At 49.1% G+C, this 23,053-nt stretch overlaps 1 protein-coding gene and 1 long non-coding RNA gene across 3 annotated transcripts in view; one reads left to right on the top strand and one right to left on the bottom strand.

The window, feature by feature from the left end:
• Window positions 1-12,637, bottom strand: part of Kcnk1 (potassium two pore domain channel subfamily K member 1) — a 34,174-nt gene extending 21,537 nt beyond the window's left edge. Inside the window, exons 1-2 of one of the 2 annotated variants that reach the window (XM_048450173.3) lie at window positions 12,489-12,637; window positions 11,964-12,371 (exon numbers count right to left, since the gene is read on the bottom strand). In XM_048450173.3, the coding sequence (XP_048306130.1) occupies window positions 11,964-12,318 (355 nt within the window). In that variant the 5' untranslated portion in view covers window positions 12,319-12,371; window positions 12,489-12,637. Of the gene's footprint in view, window positions 1-11,963; window positions 12,405-12,488 lie in introns of those variants that run through there. The other variant, XM_048450174.3, reaches the window with a different exon arrangement.
• On the top strand, window positions 12,389-20,272 carry LOC125410523 (uncharacterized). Its single transcript, XR_007235081.3, has 5 exons — window positions 12,389-12,514; window positions 14,972-15,386; window positions 16,252-16,373; window positions 17,258-17,416; window positions 20,040-20,272. It is a non-coding gene; the product is annotated as an uncharacterized LOC125410523 (long non-coding RNA).
• The last annotated feature ends 2,781 nt before the right edge of the window (window positions 20,273-23,053 follow it).

Genomic DNA, 23,053 nt, shown 5'->3' with positions numbered 1-23,053 from the left:
GCAGCCCCAGAGGAGGTATGCTCCTATCTCCAGCAAACATCAAGGCTGCACTCGGCTCTTGTTCTATCAATAGTGACCTCAGAGGGGTGGCCCAGGGACAACTCACTCACCTATGGTTTCCTGGGGCCTACACTACTGTAACCATCCTGGCAGGAATGAAGACATTCTCAAGAGACGCCATGCCCTTCCCTTTGCCTATCAGATGGTTAAAACAATGACCCCCAAGAAACTGGAATTTCCCCCAGGAATCTCAAGCTGGCAAGAGGAAAAGGTGGGGAGCTTATCTCTCCCAGGAAGAGATCTCGCACAGCTGTGGCCCACCTGTCAGACAACCTAGAGGTACAGACTGGAACCCAGACCATGGCGGAGGAGTGGTGGAGGGGACAACCCCTTGATCAGATATGCTCAGCTGGGCATCCATTTGTCCTGTAAGTCTCAGCCACATGTCAGGATCCTAACAACGGACTTGAGGGTCACTGGTCCCCAAACCTCCCCTTTCGTGTGCTTTTCACGACTCCTCATCTTTTTAATTGGCCTACTGAGGTCAGATGGCCAAGCCTGGCTCATTGGGGAGCTGCCAGGGACAAGACCATGACTCTGACAAATACAGGGACACCGTGATGTTCTGTCTACATTCACCCAGGACTCTAAGGGAAGCTCCGCGCACAGTTTGGCTTCGCCATCCTAACTCTCAGTCCTCACATCCGGGACCCCTTCAGAGCAAGGCCCCTCGTTTAGTACTGAGCAGCCAGGTTTGTCTGCCTTAGCTCTCCCTATCCTGGGCTAGCACGCAAGCCAGGCCACTTATCGGGTAATGCCAGTGACTCCTGATGCCCATGATTCAAGGGCCAGCCCTCCTTTTCTCCTGGGCATCCCAGTGCCACTGGCTGCTGTTGCTGCAGGTAGCTCTGGACTCTGAACTTGGGCAGGGCTGGCTCTTTTGCTTTCTGCAGAAAGTCTCACGCCTGCCTCTGGACATGCGCACTGAGCAGATGTCCTTTTCCTTTTCAGTCCCACCAGCCCAACATCACCCGCATCAGTGGGCCTGACACTATTCCTGCCTCAAGACAGCTGTTCAGATCGCTGCCCCCCACATCAAGGCCTAGAGAGTCCCATGCATGCTGCCAGGAGCCTCATCCATCCTGCCTCTGCATCCTTTCCCCTCTGCAGAAAGCGCCGTGGGGGCTCTCTGAGCTTACGTGGCTGTCCCTGTACTGTGAACACAACAGGAAACAGTCGGCTCTGGAAAGAGGCCTGTGTGGTCTAGATGAGCGGAGGGCACTGGAGAGACTGCTGATTAAAGTGACTCTGAGGAGAACCCAGCCCCCGCCCTTACCCTCGCGCCCAGCTGGATGCCTTCATACCTCCTGTCCCTGCATTTGGGGTCTTTCTGGGTCCTTCCCACACCTGAGCAAAAAGATCACCTTAAAGTAAGGCAGGAAGGGCTGGGGACATGGTTCAGTAGGCAGAGTGCTGCCTAACATGTGAGAAGCCCTGAGTTCCACCCTCAGCACTGCACAGGCTGAGTGTAGTGGCTTGTGCCTATGATCCCAGCACTCAGGAGGCAGAGGCAAGGGAATCGGGAATCCAAGGCCTTTGCTGATTACAAGTTCAAGGCCAGCCTAGGACATCTGAAACCCCATTTCAAAAACATTAAATTCAAGTAAATAAATAATAATAATAAACTAAAATCAGTTCCTGACTCCCATGCTGTGTGACCCAGCGCTGGACTTTTCCAGTCGTATTGACCAGACTGACTCACGAGGAGGTGACTTCTAGGTGCCCTTCCCATAGTGAATGATGGCTCTGGTCTTTGCCAGTGACACTCGGAAGGGACAGGTCAGGTGACAGAAGAGACTGCAGTCACAGACTGCACCATGGTGGAATGCAGCTGACAGCCTGGGCACAGCAGGAAAGCAGCCCAAAGAGTGCACAGACTTCTGAGTGAGGCCATCCCTGCTTGGCTCCCCTCTGCTGCCAGAAGAACAAGGGGAGGTTCGTGTCACTGCCACGTGCTGTGGCTCATTGTATGCTTTAAGGCCTCCTCCTTCTGGTTTTTCATATTCAGTCTCTTTTTGTCTGTGCAGTTTGGGGTGCTAAGTTTCAACTGCTTTGCCGTGGCAGGAAGTGAACTAGAGCAGGGTGGGTGACAGATGGCTCATCCACACAGCGCGCTCTTTCCTTCCACAGGGGACCCTGCCATCCCAGCTCCACCAGGAGACCCATCTGGTGTAGCTGTGCAGGCTCCAGGCTGGTTTGTGGGCACTGTCCGGTCTGGCTGGGGGAGGGAGGACAGAGAGAGGGCCCTTCACTCAGCTCAGAGCCTCCTGGAGTCACTCAGCAGTGCCACGTAGGCAGGCAGCTTGGGAACAGCCTCTCCTGTGTCTTTAATTAACTTAATCCACCTAACCATGTTCTTTAAATAATTGAGTGCCTTGGTAACCGGTATTCAAACACTTGAAGAATTTTGGTTACAAGAATGCTGGAACCTTTTAATTTGGGTTTAAGACATTTCACGTCCCCCGTTGTTATTCCAAAACTGAGACTGCACCAGGAACCGTGGGTGGGGAATGAGAAAGCCATTACTAAAGGATGGGGGGCAGCAGCTTATACAAAGAGGATCCTTACAAATTGTGAAGCAGCAAATGCAACAACCTCTGGAAGGGGCATGGAGTGTGGCTCAGTGAGAGAGTGCGTGCCTAGTTTATGGGATGTGAGGTCCTGGGTTCAGCCCCAGTAGCAAGAGGAGAAGAGGGTAGGGAAAACGAAGAGGGGGGAGGAATGGAGAGGAAGAAAGAGACACACAGAGAGGAGAGGGAGTGGGAGGAGGGGAGAAGGAGAAAGAAAAGACGGGGAGAAACAAAGAGAGGAGGTAAAGGAGAGAAAAGGCGAGAGGAAGAAAGAGAGAGAGAGAGAGGAAGAAGAAGGAGGAGGAAGGGAGAGGGAGAGAGATATAAAGAGAGAGAGAGAAAGCACAGAGACACAGAAATGAGACAGATGGAAAGAAAGGAGAAAAAGAAGCAGAAAGAAATGATTAGGAGGAAGAAGTGAGAGAAAAGAAAAGATCTGGGAGATAAAAAGAGAAAGAGGAGAGATGGAGAGGAGGGAGGGAGAGAGAGAGAGAGAGAGAGAGAGAGAGAGAGAGAGCGCACAAGTCAGCAAGCCTTAGCTGAGTTCACTGTCACTAGGGATTTTTCCCAAAACTGGTGATGTTTTCCCATCCAGTGAAAATCATATTTTTTTTGACAACTATACCTGAAATTCTTGACTCTATTAAAAAAGAAAACCTTCATGTTTGCATTATTTGATTCCTAGATGGGCCCCTGGCACCTTTCATGCGATCACTAAAAACTGTGCTGAGTGCATCCCTTTGTTAGCATCCTGTCGGCTGTGCACATGGCTTATTTTATAACACACATTTCATATCAGCTATCAAATATTAAGTACCCTCTGTTGGACCTACAGAGTTCTAGTTTTTCAGCTTTCTGCACAGCTTTCTACACTATTAAGTTAGAAACCAAAGCAAAGTTTAGCTACTCTTCAGCAGCATAGAAACTGAAGTATTTAAAGCGACTTAGAAGCTATCCAACATGGCGGCAACTTACCCTGGGTAGCCACACGCTCCATCGGAACCCTCTCTTCCCTCTTCCTCCTTGTTTATTTCCCCTCAAAGGTGAAAGTCAAATCTATATCTCAAAAGCCAGGGCAGATAACTGGGAACCACAGCGAGCAGTCTCCCGCACTTCCAAGGGTGACCCTCACTGTTCTCCCATTACAGTTGAATGGACCTGATGTAACCCCAAGTTCCAAGGCCTATGGCTGGATGCCAGGCCTCCCATGCAGAGCCCACTCTTCCTTGGCTGTAGGACGTTTGGAGGGAGGGTCCTGGCCCCAGTCAGTGTCACCATCATTCTCCTCTGGCCTTTTAGACCCCCTAAGAAAAATCTTTTAGAATGTGTTACCCGTTCCCTCAAAATCTGCCAGGGCTTCCCGCTGCACTCAGAGCAAGCATGGATGGAGCTACAATCTGTCTCTCTCCTGATCCTGGAGCCCCACTTGGCCCTGGTTATAATGGCTTTTTGGCCATGGCATCAATTGCAGGTGGAGAGCTAACTGCCCGGGAAAGGTATGAAGCAGGGTTAGGCTGGGAAAACAAAAACCTCAGCAGAGCCCACTGCTCAGAACACTGAGTCCTGTGTGCCGTGCTCAGAACCCACCGGTAAGAGTACTGAGTCCTGTGTGCCATGCTCAGAACCCACCGGTAAGAGGACCTGAGTCTTGTGTGCTGTGCTCAGAAACTTATAACCACTTTCAGCTGCACTACAAACCTAACCAGAGCCAGAAGAAACTTCAAGGGACTCCAGCAGACAAGAGGAAAGCGCAGAGGTCATGAAAGCATGAACACAGAAGGCACATCACAGTTGGAGCCTCCAGCCTTGTCTCCACAGAACAGCTTCACACTTTTCTTCCGGGACAGCATCTTAGCTAGCCCAGGCTGGCCTCAGACTCACCCAAATGCCTCCTGCCTCTGCCTCCCGAGTGCTGGAATCATAGGCATATGCCTGCACACTTGTAGGGTTTGTGCAGTGCTGGGGATTAAACCCAGGACTTTGCGCAAGCTAGGCAAGCACTCTGCCACCTGATCCACGTTTCAGATGTGACCCACTGGCTACACTCAGAGAAAGTCTGAGGGGCCTTCTGTGTGTTTGCCGTCCTTCAAACTGAATTCACCAGCTGGTCTAATGGCTGAGCCCACAGAACTGTGTCGGTCACTCTTCTCATTCCCTGACAGAATTCCTGCAAAAGCACCTTCAGAAATGGTCTGTTCGCGCTCAGCATGAGGGTGCTGTCCACCATGGTGGGAAGGCATGGCAATAAGAGGGTGAGGCAGCTGCTCACACTTCATCTATGGTCAGGAAGCAGAGAGATGAAGGCTGGGGCCCAGCTCACCGTCTACTTCTCATTCAGTCTGGGATTCCAGCCCATGGGATGGAGCCACACACATTTAGGATGTGTCTTCCCAGCTCAATGAACACAGTCTAGAAACTCCCTTACAGATGTACCCAGAGACCTGTCTCCTAGGTGACCCCAGATGTGGTGCTGACATTATTACCCATCAAAGGAGGCTTCTGAGGGCAGGCGTTTGATTTGAAGCCTAAGTAAAACAGGTAGCCGGGAATCACAAACGGCCCCAGATCCAGCAGGAGACAACAAAGCGGAGCTGCAAAGCAAGGCTAAGGTCCAGCAGGAGCCAGCTGACCTCGTCAATGTAGCAAGACTCAGTTTGCAAATTAAAGCATTCCGAAGATGCCTCTGAGTTCTGTTATTAAAAGCAAAGACCGGTTTCTTGAAAGCCGTGGCCACTTGCTTATGACAGTATGTTCCAAGTTCTATAAATAGGCGCAGACGCAGCAAGTTTCAAGATGAACGGTAAAAACCCCCTTTTGAGATACTGAGATCCTGAGGATCTCACGCAGTACGACTGGGGTGAGTTTACATATTTGAGCATAAATCTTTGCTCTCCTCTACCAACGCCGGATAGAAGCTCTCACAGAATTTATTAAATACTCGTGTATGTGTACATGTGTGCATGTGCGAACCTGTGTGCAAGTGCATGCCCGTGGGTCACAGAGGCCAGAAGAGGATGCCGGGTTTCCTGCTCTATCCTGAGACAGGTCTCTTACTGAGCCTGAGGCTGGACTGACAAACAGCAAATACCAGAGATCCTTCAGGCTCTGCCTCCTGCAGAGCTGGGGTTGCTGGTGTGGGCTTTCAATCTGAGGGCTGGAGGACTGAGTCCAGGTTCTTAGGCTCGCACAGCCAGACCCCCACCCCCAATCGCACACTGTCCTTAAGAGGAGCACACCGCGGCGTGTTTTTAAGCTCCAGGGCATCGGTATCTATATTTGGCTCTGCAAGAGTACTGTCCCGTTTGAGTGCTGTGCATAGAGCTTACAAAAGCGAAGACCTAGAAACTGCTTCTGTTTTCTCTTCTCTGCTTCCACTTTCACAGTGCCAGGATTTACCGGTGTGATTCCCACACTCTGGAACCTTCTGTTTCTTCTGCTCCTGTGTCTGACCTTGTCCCCACTTTCCCATTGCCTCCTTAAATTAAAAAATAAAATAAAAAAGACCCCGGCTTCACTGTTAAGCTACCATTGCACAAGAACACAGACTGGTCCTCTAGCTAAAGCAGAAATTTTCTTTCTGCTTCCTCGCAGACCTGGAGGCTGGATAGTTGAACATCAGGGTATTAGCAGGTCTGGTTTTTCCTAGGCTTCTCTGGCTGGAGCACGGCCTCTTTCTGGCTGGGTCATCATTTTGAACTTATCATTCCTTCCAGTCCCCTGACTCCAAACCCAGGCCCTGCTGGAGGTTTCAGGTTAGGACTTGGGCACAGGAACTTGCGGGAGACAGAGTGGGCCTGCAAAAACCTGCAGCCAGCAGCTAAGGGAGATTGAACTCAACGCCTGGTCACTTAAAGCTGCAAGTGAAGCAGGGGCGTCAGCCAGCGGTTTTTAGTCCCCGCCTCTGTGCTCTGAGACGGTGGTAGGAAAGGATGATGAACCTCAACACCGGACGGTCTTTAGAAGCTCACTTCAGTTTTGGGGGTTGCGGTCTGTCTGTCTTTCTACTGCCCTTCTCTTGCGTTTTCCTGCAGCTGAGCCCTCCCACTTTAGTCCGCATGGGCTCACAAAACCACACAATTCAATGGATGAAAACTGAGACCAGGCTGGCGAGGCAACTCCGCAGTTAAGAGCCTGCACTGTTCTTGCAGAGGACCCAAGTTCAGTCCCCAAGCAGAGGAGTCACATAAGCGCCTAGAACACCTGCTCCGGAGAATCTAGCACCTTCTTGTGGTCTCTGATGACACTTTGCACGCCTGTGTACATAATTACACATAAACATACAATAATTTAAAATAAATCTTTTTTTAAAAAGAAACAGAAACCAGAAGGTTCTCCAGAGAAGCCAAAGCTTACAGGCTGACTCCATGGATTACAGCTCCACGCTGACTGATAGGGACTTTTTGCTTTCGTTCCTACTCCAGATTGAGTATATGCTGTCCTTTGATTGGATTTGGTTTTGTTGAGGCTGGATCTCACGTAGCTGAGGCTAACCATGCGATCCTGATCCTCTACTTCTGAAGTGTTGGGGTGACCAGCATGTCCCCACAGTGGTCTCTGCTCATTTTTGATAAACAACCCCAGGGTGAAGCACGGCTTTGCTGCCCTTCAGAAAGAATGGGGCTGTGTCACAGACTTTGTGACATCCTATGGTAACTACTAGTTTCCCAGCAGGTTGGCTGGGGATCAGTATCTTAGAGGTGGCATCCACTCAAGAGCCCCAGGAGATAGGAGGAGCCTTGCTCTGGTTGTGTTTCAGCAAGGGGGCAAAAGCAAAGGGCGGACTCACAAAGCTCACAGACTCTCGGCTCTCCTTCCGGAACATTCCTAACAGGTGTCTGAAACTTACTCTGTAAAGACTTAGAAAACCGCCGCTTTAGGGTGTGTGGCCCTATGGCTTCCATGACAACCATTCAACGCCTCCAGACAGCAGCCATAAGGAACACAGAAATGACAGGGATGACTGGGGTCAATAGGCTTCTTACACACCAAGGGATTGTTGTCAACTTTTATTGTGTTGGGAAGATTTTACTTTTGCTATTTTTCCTAATTGTTTGAAAACATAAATTCCTAATTGTCTGAAAACATGAAGGCCTTGCTTCGGGCCTTGTAAGGCTGTAGTGTAGCTATGTACTGGGTGCTAACATTCCGTGTCTATCTCAGACTCCTCCTGCACACTGGCTGAGGGTAACGACACATTTCCCCTCTTGACAACAGATTTAAAGCTAAGGATCAAACAGCACCCTCGGAGCACCTGTTCTCATCCACTTTTTAAAAGCTGTCAGTGCTCAGGTGGCTGCTCCCTCGGCTAACTCAAAGCCCAGGTCAAAACACTCCAAACAGTTCTTTCTTGAACACTTTCTTATTTTTATTATTATTATTTTTTTGTGTGTGATAGAGTCTTACTCTGTAGTCCAGGTTGACTGTGAACTCTCAGCAATCCTCCTGCCTCAGCTTCTCTAATACTAGGAATATAAACGTGAGCTATTGCACCCGACTTTCCTGACTGTGGGTGAGTTTTAAAGTGTCTCTTCACAAGCAGGAAAAGGTCCTCATCTGCAGATGGCAGAGCAGACTCTGCCATGTGGGCCACACATTGTTGAAGAAACAAAAGGTAAAGACAGCAGCGTATATGCTATCTGAACCTAAATACTCATTTATGAGACATCCGTCGTCAAGCTGTGGCCAGAGAGAGCAAGCCTGTAGATCGCCGGCAGCATGCAATGCTCCTAAGGATGAAAGGCAGCTAAGTCTGGCGGTGCAGCTTTCTACCCCAGCTACTCAAGAGGTTGAGACGAGTCGATTTCAAGTTTGAGGCCTGCCTGCCTGGGCTACAGAGAGAGCCTAGGCAGCCTAGAGAGATCCCATCTCAAAAATAAGCGTGTGGAAAGGCCCAGGGATATGGCTAAGTGCTTCCTTAGCACGTGTGAGACCCACTGAGGGCTTAAGACCAGCAGTACAACAAAGCAAAACAAGGACAAACAGAAGGGAAGGAGGGAGAGGGAGAGCGAAGACTGTATGACATGGCTGAAAGACTTAGACTGTTGCCGAAGACACAGAGCTGTCTCTTATTCTCCAAGAATCCAAATGCTATTTCCTTTGCTGGTGCATGGAAATATGCAGGTTGCAATATAGAAGGTGCGTGAGGCTGCAGTATAGAAGGTACATGGAGTTGCAATATAGAAGGTGCATGGAGCTACAGCACAGAAGGTACATGGGGCTGCAGCATAGAAGGCACATGGGGCTGCAGCATAGAAGGTGCATGGAGTCACAGCATAGAAGGCGCATGGGGCTGCAGCATAGAAGGTGCATGGAGTTGCATCATCGACGATGCATGGGTACTGTGAGCTCTTTCTCTTATATGCCTCCCTTCCCTGGAAAAGCCTGACCCTGGTGCACCCTTTCCTCTGCTCTCACACGGCTTCAAGACGCTGTTCTGAAGCCTCAACTGAACCAAGGTTGACAACATTCAGGGCTGCTGCTCCACATTCGTGGCGAGGGTAGAGGTGGGAAGGCCACTGCTCTGTTCCCTTCACTTCGGAGGCCTCCTCCGAAGTGACCCTCATTCTGGGAGAGTCCGCTCTGTTGACAGAAGGTCGAAATGCCCATATGCATTGCTAGAGGCTGCCATGCCGCTCAAGTGGACAGGGAATAAGTGTACATGCCTCTCCATGTCTAGTGTTTCAGCCAAGAGCCTTGCAGTGAGGAGAAGCAACCGTCATGCCTCCTCTACCAGGCATTCAAGGGTTTAAGGATAGATAACATGGTGTCCTGTGCTTACTGAAGCCTCCCATCCAAGTACTAAGCAGGCCCTATCCTGCTTAGCTTCAGAAAATAGGCACGTTCAGAGTATGGCTGAAGACCAGTGAGGAGTTAGGCTGTCCTGAGGCTTCTTCTAAACGGACCAGGAAGACTTCACCCATTTCCTTCCATCGATGCAAGTGAGCACTGTGGGGGCCAGCAGGCAGGGATAAAAGCATTTATTAGCCTATGCTACAATGATGGCAGCCAGCAAGGGCATCTTGGTGGGTTTCGCTATTGCTCGGATTCACTTGGAGACAAGGTCTTACTCACTACCTAACCTAAACTTGCCTCAAAATCGCAGCCATCCACCTGCCTCAGTTTCCCCAGTGCCGAGACTAGACCAAGCCCAGCAGATAGATGCCTTTGTGAGCCCTATCATTACTATTCCAGACAGAAGTCTACCGCTAAAAGCACGTGACTCGTTCCTGCCTGAGAGAGGGGTAACCGGGGCATCTGAGGTCCTGCTTCTCTTGCATGAAACAGTTTCTTAGCAATGAAACCTATCAGCCTTAATCTTAGTGCTGTCTGCATTTCTGCCACAAAACCATTCTGGAAACCATGAGGGCTATCAAATGTGTCCTACCATGGCATCAGCTCAAACCCGAGAGAGGGGCGGGGCTACGCCTCACAGTACTTTGTTGAGAAGAAGGTCTCACCAATCAGCTGGTTTCACAAATCGAGTCTCCTCTTTTCCCCTTTTGTCTGGCTTATCCCTAAGTGCCCCCTTGCTCTCATTTCTTAAATGAACCTTTGTTCCACCACTAGAGTTCAGACTTTCTTTCTCAGGAACAACAATTCAATCCGAATGTCAATAGCCGAGCCCCCTACCCCACCCCCAACTAGTCCAGGCGCTGTAATGCTCCTTAATTATAGGGGCTACGTTGCACACTAAATAGACAGATATTTCCCAGAAGAAACTGTGCCTGAACTAGCTCTTGTCACACAATTCAGAGGACACAGAATACCATGATTCTACAAGAACGTCGGCGCTACCTGAAAACTCCACCCAGGAAAAGCATATATTCTTTTCCTCGTGGCGTTTCTTACCCTCACCCTGTTCCCCAGCCCCCGGAAGAGCAGTCTTCATTTTCAAACTGCTCACTCGACGTTGTGAACCAGCTGTGAACTTTCTGTAAGTATCCGTGTCTGTGGAGAAGGTGGGATTTACACTCTGGCACCAAGAGAATCCACAAAGACCTGACTGACTGACCCAAAGAACTGGGCGATGTTGCCATAAAACTGGGACTGTGGGCAGCAGGGGAAGGGCAGACTTTCCTTCGAAAGTGAGCCAACAGGTTTGTCCTGTTTGGGCATCCCTTTAACACAGTTTAAAATACCACAATACAGTCTAGAACTCTCCTTGTGTTTGAAGCAAGTTCGGTAACTCACCCCAGATGTCTGAACAATAAATTTACCTGAACTGGCTGGAGAGTGTGTTCACTCATTATCGGGTCATTAATAAAATAATTTACCGGTCATAGTCAAAAGTAGGCTGTGAAGGGCCAGTCAGAGAGGCAGGGCTGGGTGGCGGAAGGGCTGGAGTAGCCCAGGTGATGTTGAGTCACTGGGAAAGGTGGGGCAGGGGCATAACACACTGTTCCTGGCAAGAACTCTGGAGGCCCAGATTCCAGAGTGTCCCTGGGCACTGTGTGACCTTGTGCCTGCCAAATGGGACCATTTCAAAGATTGGCTCTCATGCATAAGAAGAAGGGACAGTACTGAAGTCCTTTGAGAGTCCCTCTAGCTGTCCATGCACCTATTTAAGTCCTCCAGAGCCTGCTAACCTGCATGCATGGTCAGCCACCACTGACAAAACCTGGCCTTTCTTTGTCTAGTCTAACTGGTGCGCCCTGGGGCATGTATGTTCAGCTGGATTTCTAAGCTTCCTGCAGAAGGTGGCAGGCACCTCTAAGTAGACAGGGAGCCAAACACATCTGAAGTTGGAGTAATTGCTAATTCAGGAAGTCCCACAGTGTAGGGTCTAGGCCAAGTGAAACCCCCTTCCCCACACCCACCCTTCCTCCGACTCGGATATCCCACAGGCCTGTCTTCTCAGAGGTCACCTGCGAAAAAGCAGAGTGATGTCACCATTGTCCCCCAAACAGATTCAAAGAAGCTGAATAGGTCTACAGTCGGGAAGTTGGTGTCACAGAAACGAAGGTGACCTATCCAAGTGTCATTCCTAGATTCCTCAGCCTGGGGTCTCTGGGATGGAGCCAGCAGGAGGGCGAACACCCCTTGAATGCTCTCAGTCAGCCCCTAACCTTGCTGCTCAGTGTCCAGGACAGAATGTCAGGGTCCCACCCGCCCATCAATCAGCCCAGGGTCCCCACAAGTGTGGAGCAGCTAATGAGGCCCCTGCAGCAGCTAGGTCCAGGATATAAGGGACCTACTCCAAAAGAGTTACAGCGGCAGCATCCACGTGGTGCTCCGAGGTCACCTCGCCGGTTGCCACTGCGGGCCACCGCAGGATGCGCTCAGGGGAGGTCTGGGGTCGCCAGGGACAGGGCAAGGTAGCAGCAGGACCCCTACCTGTGGTGGAGAGCACGGTGCTGGCGAAGAAGAGCGCGGAGGTGAAGTCCCAGTTCCAGTTGCCAGAGGCATTGCTGAGCACCGACACTCCATAATTGCTGGCCTCCAGCACGCGGCCCAGGAACTGCTCCAGCTGCGGCTCCGACAGACACTCGTGTTCCTCCAGGAAGCGCCGCTTCAGCTTGCGCAGCTCCTGGCGCAGCAGGTCCTCGTAAGGCAGCTCCACGGACGAGAAGACCACGGCGCCGAACACTAGGTAGAGCAGGTAGCCCAGCACCAGGAAGCCGAAACACCAGGCCGAGCGGTGCCGCTCCACCAGGCGCACGCACGAGCTGCCGGCCAGGGACTGCAGCATCTTCCCGGCGCCCGCGCCCCGCGCCTCCCGCCGCCGCTCCCTTTCCTGGATCCCTGCAAAGAGAAGAGGCCAGATGATGTGGCAGTGACGTGGTTGCCGGCTCAGGTAGCAGAGTCGGCAGAGAGCGCGCACCCACTAGGCGGGAGCTGTTAGTTGCCCGCGCCCCCTACCTGGCTTCCTAAACCGGAAAGTGCAGGTTTGTTGGCGCCAGACTCTGGCCAGGCCACTCCGAGGCTGCCTGGCTCCCTCTTCCCTTCCCCAGTGCAGTCAGTAGGACTGACTCTGTGTGTGTGTGTGTGTGTGTGTGTGTGTGTGTGTGTGTGTGTGTGTGTGTGTGTGTGACTTCTGAGCAACAGTACTTGTCCACCCAGCCCCTATCCTAGTACATTCCCCCTCCCCAGGCATTCCTCCTGATTAAAGCCACTGTCGCCAAATACCAAGGGTACAGATAGAAACTGTCTTTCTCTATCTTGTTGGCTGGACAGCTGAAACATTTGCTGCCCAGACTACTGAAAATACAGGAACCTCACTCTAAAAAGCAACTTGAAACATCTTCCCACCCTTAGCCTCCACCTAGAACAGAAAGGAACTGAGGGTGAAGGAGAGGTCTAATACTTTAAAACATAGCCTCTGGATTTTAGCTTAAACAATACTCCCAATTACAGGCACTTCACGGCCAGGGGGCAGAAACGAAAACGTGGACTGGAATACTGAACTCTCTAGTACTGACAGTGGGCAGTGATGTTGAGAAAATGAGTACTACATGTCTGCAAAGACATGCATGTGGCTATGTGCTTCAAGAGTCCCAGAAGGGAGTGCATGTGTGACTTGACTCTGTGACCCTTCTTACAGGAAGATTGCCATATACATAAGATTCACCATAACTGTATCTTGTCCATATATGTCATATCACATATCATGCCTACTGTCTTTTTGTTGTTGTTTGTTTGTTTTCTTGTTATTGAGACAGGCTTTCTTTGTAGCTTTGGAGCCTGTCCTGGAACTTGCTCTGTAGACCAGGCTGGCCTTGAACTCACAGAGATCGGCCTGCCTCTGCCTCCTGAGTGCTGGGATTAAAGGCGTGCGCCACCACTGCCGGGCCATACCTACTGTCTTTGTTAGGGTTTCCATTGCTGTGAAGAGACACCATGACCCCAACAACTCTTACAAAGGAGACCATTTAAGTGGGGCTGGCTTACAACTGAGCAGTTCAGTCCATTATCATCGTGATGGGAGCATGGTGGCAGGTGTACAGATGTGGTGCTGGAGAAGGAGCCGAGAGTTCTACATCTGGATCAGCAAGCAGCAGGAAGGCAAACAGACACTGGGCCTGGCTTGAGCATTTGAAACCTCAAAGTCCACCCCAGTGACACACTTCCTCCCACCAAGCCACACCCCGTCCAATAAGGCCACACCTAATAGTGCCACTCCCTATGAGCCTATGATGGTCATTCTTATTCAAACCACCACACCCACATAATGAAGATGTGTTCATGTCAAGAGTCAGGGACATTCTAAGAACTCCTGAGTAGCAGGATGAGAGCAGGAAAGACAGCCTAGCTGGAGGCCTTTGGATCCCCAGACATGAGGTCAGATGCTCATGACCCACATAAAAAGTCTAAAATCATAAGAGCAAGCCTTGTAACGCCAGCACTGAGGGGAAAGAAACAGTAGGGTCCCTGGAGCTTGCTGGTCAGCTTTGCTAGCTCAGGTTCAGGAAGAGAACTGAGGAAAACACCTGACATGGAGCTTTGAACCATGTTTGCAGAGTCTGACAGTCCTCTTAGTAAAAGACAGAGTTGTGTCTCCTGTGCATGAGACTAGGTGACTCGAGACGATTCCGACTGACATTATTTGTTAGAGAAGACACGAGGTGACTTTTAAGGGTGGGTCGTACAAACTGCAGCTGCTGACCTTGACCCCATAGCTACCTATAGATGTACTGGGTGACAATCTGCTTAAGTACAACTTCCTGAGCATTTCGGAGAGACAGAAGAAAAGGAGTGTAGTTTATTCCCAGCCATCCAGATCCAGGAAACTTCTTATCTGCATGTGTCCCCTGGATCAGATAAATCTTCCACCCAGACTCTGCTTGAGAGGTTCTTGTTTTAAGGCCAAGTCTTGTATTAACTTGATACAGTCTATCTAATAGACAACCAGAACAAGATACATCTGGGTTGGGCTTTGAAGAGCATCATTAGAAGTTTTCTTTTAGATAAGTGATACATGCTTGTAGTCCCATTTCTGGAGGGGTGGAGACAGGAAGTCACTGACCAACCAATCTAGACTACTCGATGGGTTCCAAGGAGAGACCTTGCCTCAAAGAACAAGTTGATGGATGCTCAATAAAGGACACCTGAGCTTGTCCTGCTTGTCTTACACACACATGAACACACACACACACACACACACACACGAGAGAGAGAGAGAGAGAGAGAGAGAGACAGACCGAGAGAGAGAGACAGAGAGAGAGAGACAGAGAGACAGAGAACAGTTTTCATAGACAAAGTCTCTTCTTAGTTGCTTGCTGATCACTTAGTGTCATCACTCTGGCAAGAGAACCAACCTTAGGGAGGAGACGTCTCTTGGGCTCATCAGTTCCTTTTTCAACCCTGGTTCTTTGTTCATTCCTTAACATTCAGTCTGTTCTCAGGCAGTGGCCATCAGCAGCCCAGGGTTGTGACCCTGGAGGACAGGAGACAGCAGAACGATTACAGTCACTGGAGAGAGGAGTCTGAGATTTGAGATCGGTGCACCATACACACATGTGGAGAACAGGGGATGTTTGGGAAACCCGGTTCTATCCTTCCACCCCACGGGTTCTGGGGATTCAACTCGGGTCATCAGGTTTGACCATGAGGACCTCTACCCACTGAACCATCCCAACTGTCCAGAGGACATTTTTGAAAGAGATCTTTGGGTCAGTGCAGTTGAGAGATTTGGTTATCAATGGAAAGCTGCATGATCTCCTCCAGACTGAAGAGCATTGTCGCCTGGTGCTGGGATCAACACAGAGAAATCGAGTACATGCAAAAAGAAGAAAAAAAAAGTCATTTATGTTGGCCAAGGTGAGAAAATATATTTTCTTTCCCTTGTAATTTTCTTAGAGAGAAGAATCAACAGTGTAAGAGAAAACTAGTCATACCGTGATGCAGAGCGTGTGACATGTCTGGAAGCAGCTCAGATTGTTACACTGGGAAGCAAGAAATGCAAACTAGAAAGCAGGAGGTGTGTTAGAGGAATAGGAAGGGGTGGAGCTGCAGAGAGCGTACACAATGTCTGCTGTTGAGTATAAGTGCTTGGTAGAACAAATTTAACCTTTGCTATATAGCCCAGACTGACCTTGAATTTGGGATCCTTCTGCCTCTACCTCTCCAGTGCTGAAATTCTAGACATAGGTCATTATCCCTGGGGGCAAAGTTTGATTTAATGTAGAATCCAGGGCAGATAAACCATTACTATGATTGAGTATCAGAAGTCAAATTATCCAGTGGGACCAGTGGGGACAGTGGAAGCCAGTCAGCATAAACCACACAAAGACACAACCCACACCCACTGCATGATTAAAGTAAATATTAACAAGACAGTAAGGAAAGGAGACACTTGACAAGACATAGACATGAATCTGGAAATGCCCTGGGGGCTATGAAATGAACAGCGGCGGCATTACATCATAACCGAAAGCACCTGGGAGAGAAGACTGCTTTATATCTCCGCTGGAGCAGTGGGTACACACGTGTAAAAATGCTTGCCGAGTTGTCACTTGCACCCTTAATGTAATGTCGTTGCACCATCAATTAGATCTTAAAAGTGGAAAAAGGATTTCTGTCCCAGGAAAAAAAGGCAATATTCACTGCATTTAAAAAATGGATGAGTCCCTGTCCCCTACTGGAGAGAGACGTACTCATCTGTGCACATTGTCTCTATTCACAGTAGCCCAGAGATGGACTCAGTGGAGACGCCATGGCCTGACTAATGGATTGTGGAAGCGCGGTTCATATACACAATGGGATTTTATACAGCTGTGAAGTTAAGGGAAATGACGACATTCGGAGGTAAATGGATGGAACTGGAAAAGCAGTGTACGAAATGAAGTAGACAAGACCAGAGAGACAAACGTGCGTGTGTGTGTGTGTGTGTGTGTGTGTGTGTGTGTGTGTGTGTGTGTGTTTAACTTGGGGTGCACATATAAGGCAGCAAATTAAAAGGGGACTGTTAGCAGTTTCTGGAGAGAAAAAAAGATCTTAAGGGAGAGGGGACAGTAGAACACAGGTGGCATGAAGGTGGGAAGAACACGGGCGGTGTGAAGGCGGCAGAACACGGGTGCTGTGAAGGCGGCAGAACACGGGTGGCTAGCTGGGCAGTAGAGTAGAGGGCAGGGCAGAATGGGAGGTGAATAACTAACACTAAGGGTAATGAGAAATCCTCAGTAAACCTGAGCGGTGCGGGAGAATTGTCTATATTCTGTCAATCATATTTTAAATAAACGCTGATTGGCCAGGCAGAAAGTCTAGGTGGGTCAACCAGACAGGAAGTAGAGGTGGGGCGATGAGAACAGGAGTATTCTGGGAAGCAGGAAGCTCCCTTCGCATTCCTGCCCAAATCATGGAAGAAGCAAGATGTAACCTGCCCGGCTGAGAAAGGTACCAAGCCATGTGGCTAACATAGTTAAGGATAATGGGGTAATATATTATAAAGGAGCTAATACGAAGCCTGAACTAATGGGCCAATCAGTTTATAATCTTATGGAGACCTCTGTGTAGTTTTCTTTGGGGCTTGCTGGCTGTGGGGAACTGGGCAAGACATAAACCCCAACAAGCAGGCCCCTTCATGTTACAAACCTGCTCTGCTGCCCCTTAGCTATGGGACCTTCTGTCTACTTGCAAAGCCTTTCTGTCCTTAAAAGGGTCACACATGCCCATGGTCTCCTTTATTTTAGGGACATCTCTGCCCGGGATGAATACTTCTGTCTCTGCTCACCTTCGGTCCAATGCTAGCCTTCTTCAGGAAGACTTCCCAAGTGACTGCCACTTCTGACCTTGCTCTCCCAGAGTGTCCACAGAAGGCCATTCTTGTGCGTCTGACCTTGTCGGATGAGGTTTGTCTCTTGGGATCTTTCATGAGGGTCTCACAAAAAGGCTAGAAAAGAGGCAGAACTCAGTTCTGTGGAAGAATACTTCCACAGAATACCCAAGACCCTGGGTTCAATCCTCAGTGCTGAAAACAAGAGCAGACTACAGTTTAGGCGACATTAATACAGTGTCCGTCACATCGAAACAGAAACGAGGGCACTGAGGAGCTGATGAACCAAAAGAAAATGAAGGATTGACTAACAGTGGTTCTCCCAGAAGTAGCTGGCTGGCCGGTTGCCTTGGAACCCTGCAGTGGGAGATGAAAGGGGAGGAAATTGTAGCCACAGGAGGATACACTCACTAGTTACTTTTCTGTTGCTATGACCGAATACACGACACAATCAGCTTAAAGGAAGAAATAGTTACTTGGTTAAGTGTTGGAGAAGTTTTGGCCCACAGTCCTTGCTGCCGCTGATTCTGGGCTCGTGCTGAGGCATGACATGGTGCTAAGGACATATGACAGAAACGGGTTGTATCATAGCAGATGGAAAACAGAGAGGAGAAGGGGCTGGAACCCGAGTGTAACCTTCAGAGGTATACCCCCTGACCCAGTGAGTACAGTCTTCAATTAAGCCTTACCTCCTAAAGTTTCCAGAGCTTTCCAAATAACAGACCTCCTTGCTAGCAATGACCATACCATTTTGTTCCTTATTCTTTCTTCCCCACCTTGGTTAAACAATGATAATTCTTCAACCAGTTTGAGTTCCCAAACTTCAGCAGCTTGTTCTTGTAGATTATTGTATACATACACACACACACACACACACACACACACACACACACACACACTCACTCATCCAGTCTCGTAATGGTGGCCCCGCCGAGATGTTCCCAATACTCTGTAGCTCTCTGCTTACCCCTAGAACAATCAAGTACAGGTCAAAGAAAGGAAACTTCTCTTTTCTTCTTCCTGACTTCCTTTTTCTTCCCTCTAACCACTGCAGCCAGTAAGCAGACGGCTGGCTCTGACCCTCACACCAGGCACCCCTTTGCAGGTCTCAGGACAGGATAAAATCCTGGACGACCCTTCAAGTCGCTGGCTTCCTTGTCAGTCTCCTCTTGCTAACCATCCACGCCTGGAGACAAATTATTCAATGGACAAGCTGGTGGGGGAACTGTCCAAATTCAGAACATAGCTCAAGGGTCATTTTATGGCGGTGTCCTGAGTTCTGGATGATGGTGAATTCTGGGGTCCAGCCTTTGCCATGGAGGAGAAAAGGCTGCACTCTGAGTATTGACATCCAATGTAGAAGACCAGGGTAGAAGGAAAAGCTGTGTGCCTTGGCAGAAAGTCACAGGGGGTGGCAAGTATTGGAGATGATGCTGGGTGAGGCTGAGTCCCCAGTGGAGGGTACCACCCCACTTCTTTACTCTAAGTCACAGATCACACTGCCCCCCTCCCCGATTCCTGGCACACACACAGACACACACCACTGCTGCCGGCACTGCCACCACATCCCCACCACAGGAGCCGTACAGGTGCTGGTCAGGCTGGACCAGGCTGTCAGTGCTGCCTGACAGGAGTCAGGCAGGGGTTGGAAATCTTGATTCTAGATGAGCCATGAACTTCAAGTCAGAACCTCTTTTTCTTTTGTGCACATTTTCGCCGCAAGCTTCCTTTACTAAGCCCGTTTTTATTTGGTGCTTTGAAGACTGTAGATAATTTCCAAAGAAAAAAATTCATTAGGCAAATTCCTCTGGGTAATGCATTACGATAACTGCGTAAGTAGGCCAGGCATTGTTTTCCAATTTCCACAGCTGAATGAACAAAGAATTTGGGAAATGCCCATCAAGGGCACCCTGGGTAGATGTTCCCAGCCTGAGCCTGCCCTCCAAATTGCAGCGCTGCAGGGCACACTGACAGGCCCACAGAAAGCACGCTTCCCAGACAATCACCATGCACTTGGCATTATGTTGGGAAAGGAGATTTAAGGACTTGGTAAGACACAGATCTCTCTTGCCAATGTTTTTCAAGGATCCTCACATTACTGAGAAATACACATGACCTACCCCTGAGAACCACTGAACACAGAAGAACATGTAAGAAGACAGAAAAGGAGAATGTTCCAACACGACTGCATTTGAAGCAAGAAGCTACTGTGTTGGCTATCTGCTTAGGACAACACCAAACGCTAAGAGAAACTAAGTGATGGTGGGTCCTGGTCAAAACACATGAGTTAACCATCCAGAATTTTAGAATAGCACACATCTTGCTGGGAGGGCAGCCCTAACAATGAACTTGGCACTAACAATGAACTAACAATGAACTTGGGAGGCTAGGAAGTGAAGTCTTCAGGACTCTCTAAGATCGGAGGTGCAAAGCCTTTCAGAGTTTGTAAGCAGACCAGATAGGAGCAACAGGCAATGCACCATGGGCCCATCCATCCATCTTCAGTTTGTGGACCTTTTCGTATCTTAGCATTTTAAAGTGCTTAATTGGATCCCGAGAAATCCTATCTCCAGGAGCTGAATAGTAATCGTTCTTTTACCCACTCTTCCCTGACCCTCTCCCCTCTCCTCCTCCTCCTCCTCCTCCTCCTCCAGGATTTCACTGATTATAATCTAATATGTGTGTTGTGTTGTTTCTAGGGTGGAGCCTGAAATTGAGGAGCCTCTAAGACACTGATTCCCAAGTCACATTGCCTGTGTAACCAGGGGATTGAGTGTTGGGACTAAAGCCATCTCCTTTCCCCTAAAGTGTGGAGAGATAACCAATCTGCCCTGGACTCAACCACGTCTGCCTGTAGAGGCTTTGCATCCCTGTGGCTGCAAATTGAAAAGAGTTTCTATTAAACCATGTCATTCCTGCAGCTTGCTAGCTAGATGGCAGCCGACTCTGTTTCTTTTCTTCTCTGATTCTGTCTCTTCTACCTATACTAGGTACCCAGCTACCCAGATTCTGGGGTTTTAAAGCAACCAGGAGCAGAGGTGGGATAGGAAAGTTGTGTGGGATTGTTGCTTGTTTGCTTTTGCCTTTTCTTGCCTGGACACTGAAAAATGGCATTCTTTCCTGGGCTCAAATATGTTTCCACATCCTTCAATCTACAGTTAGGAAAGTATCTATAGATGGAAAAGGACAGACATAAGGACAGGGTATCATACCTTGGAGTATTGTTTCTTAGTTTTGAATATATTCTCATGTCCTTACATTTACAGTTGGAAAAGCATCTGTGGGGATTGGAAGGACGGACATAAGGACATAAGGAGGTTGTTCCTTAGGTTTCAATGGTAAGGAGATGCTAATGGCGTCCTGTGCTCCTCTTCTCAGCTCTCTTCCTAACATTAGAACTAAACAGAATCAACTTATGGCCAGAAAAGCAAACTAACAGGGAGGCAATAACAAGGTACAGTAACCATGGTAACCTAGCACTGAGCATATGGGAAAGACTTGAACCATCACATACCACACCACCCCCATCCTGTGTGAATGAAGATGGGGTTTGGCCCTGTGCTCTGGAAAGAAGAGCAGAAAATCCACTCTGAGGTAAGGCCAACCTTTTGATTAAAAAAAAAAATATTGTGGGTTCCTGGCTTGACTAATGGTTCACTTAGTGAGGACCCTGTTATACCTCATACAGGGTCCCCTCTCAATTAATCTTGATGACTTGACTCTGAAAGCCTGACCCTGTTGGAAATTAATAAAAAAAGAAGAAGAAGAAACACAATACAGAAACTAGACTCTGACAGAAAATTAGAGCATGCTCTATGATGCTGAGGCATCAAGTCCCAGAGGATTTCCGTCCTTTGGGTTTTCTTGCTCCTGTATTCCAAACCATCCACCTCAAGGGGCAAGATAATGTCTCCTACCACTGTAAGTTCCCAACATGGAGTGCTGGGTGCAGGGTGTAGGCTCAGGAAATGTGTGTTGGGGAACAGACACCTTTTCGAAAGAGCCAGGCTATCTCTGAACAAATCACAAAGACTCATTTTTCTTCTTTGCGCCCATGCATGTGTGCATGCATACGTGTGTGTGTGTGTGTGTGTGTGTGTGTGTGTGTGTGCGCGCGCGCGCAAGGGCATGTATATGTACACACACACATACTTATGTGTACATTTACATGTGGATGTCAGATTCAACCTTGGATGGCATTCCTCGGGAGCCATCTACCTTACTTTTTGAGACAGGATCTCTTGTAAGACCTGGGCCTCCCAGGTGAGGTTAGGCTAGGCTGGTCAGTGAGCTCTGGCGAGCTGCCTACCGATGTATCCCCAGTACTGCAATGACAAACACACAGGTGACCTTTTACACATGGGTCCCGGGAAACAAATTCAGGTTCTTGTGTTTGTTAGACTGTGCTTCACCGAGCTATCTCAGCAGCCCCCTGGCTCTTAAAATCATTGTTCTAAATAATAAATTAACTGTTACCAAAAATTAGCAAACCTCATGCTGGCATGTCTGTCACTATCAGCTGAGATAGCTCTCGGGGACAGTTACTGAAGTCTGGGACCAGTGAATTCTGGTGACAGGATTGCATGTCTAATTCAATCTCACAGCTGTGCTCCTGTGATAACTTAAAAGGGTGTGAAGAGGTGTGATTTTGCTTTGGTCAAATATCCTCTCTCAGGTTTAGAAAAATATGCATCAAGCCTCTACACAAGGCTAAATCTGTAAAAGAACCTCTGTGTGTCTGGGGTCAGTACACAAATTCTATAGATTTCTGAAAATGAATGACGCAACCTTTGATACAGTTATCACGCTGTCTCATGAACGTCCTGAAGCACTGGCTGGTGGCATGCAAAACTGGAAGTCATTCGGTAGCCTGGGGAGTGCTCCAAAGGTCTTTGCGATCTCCATCTTGTGTGGACAGGAACTGCCTGGAAGTAAGCTCTGCTTCTTAGGAATCGCAAGGCCCGAGTCCACCTGTAACACCTGCGCCCACTCTGCCTGGAGCCAAGGGGAGGGGCTACGGTTTGTACACGTGTTCCCTGAAAGTCCCCGTATTGAAGGTTTGTGCGCCCACCCTGACACTCCAGGCTTGGATGACCCTGCGAGGTCGTTGAACCTTTTGGGAGTGGGAGGAAGGCGGTTGTTTGAGCTGTGGCTCCATTCTTCTCCTTTCTGTCTACTCCTGGGTTCCCAAGAAGTGAGCACCCTCCGCTGCTACACAGGACCACCAGGATACAAAGGCAAATGCAGATCAAGTTTACCCAGCAGCCCACACTGAACTCAGCGACCCCCAAAGGCTGAGTCTCAAGAAACCATTGACTTTTCTCAAAGTTGACTCACCTCAGGTGTTTGCTACAGTAGTAGAGAATTACCTAACAAAGCAGAGCTGGGATCCTCGGCAAAAGCTGACTGTACTGGAGATGCCGCTGGGCCCTGGGGCAAGACATCCGGGATTTCAGGGAAGACACTTCCTTTTCAAACACAGGGGCATCATTTAGACGGAGGCAAAGACAAATGCTGAAGGCAGGGGACCCCTGGCACCAGATCGCATAGGCCTTTGCCTTTCTGGTCAGAGCTCCTATTCCAGATCTTCTCAGGGTGGCTCCTCCCCTGGGGCTTCCTTTAAAAGATGTGTGACCATTCTTTCAAGCACAGACTTGCAGAGGATACAACATCTAGGATAAAGAAATGAAGCCCCATTCACAGGCTCTTGGTT

The sequence above is a fragment of the Myodes glareolus genome, chromosome 22 (genome assembly GCF_982192425.1).
Source record: "Myodes glareolus chromosome 22, mMyoGla1.1, whole genome shotgun sequence".
NCBI lineage: Eukaryota > Metazoa > Chordata > Mammalia > Rodentia > Cricetidae > Myodes > Myodes glareolus.
The sequence above is the reverse complement of the archived record's forward strand: the minus strand, read 5'-3'. Positions and strand labels throughout refer to the sequence as shown.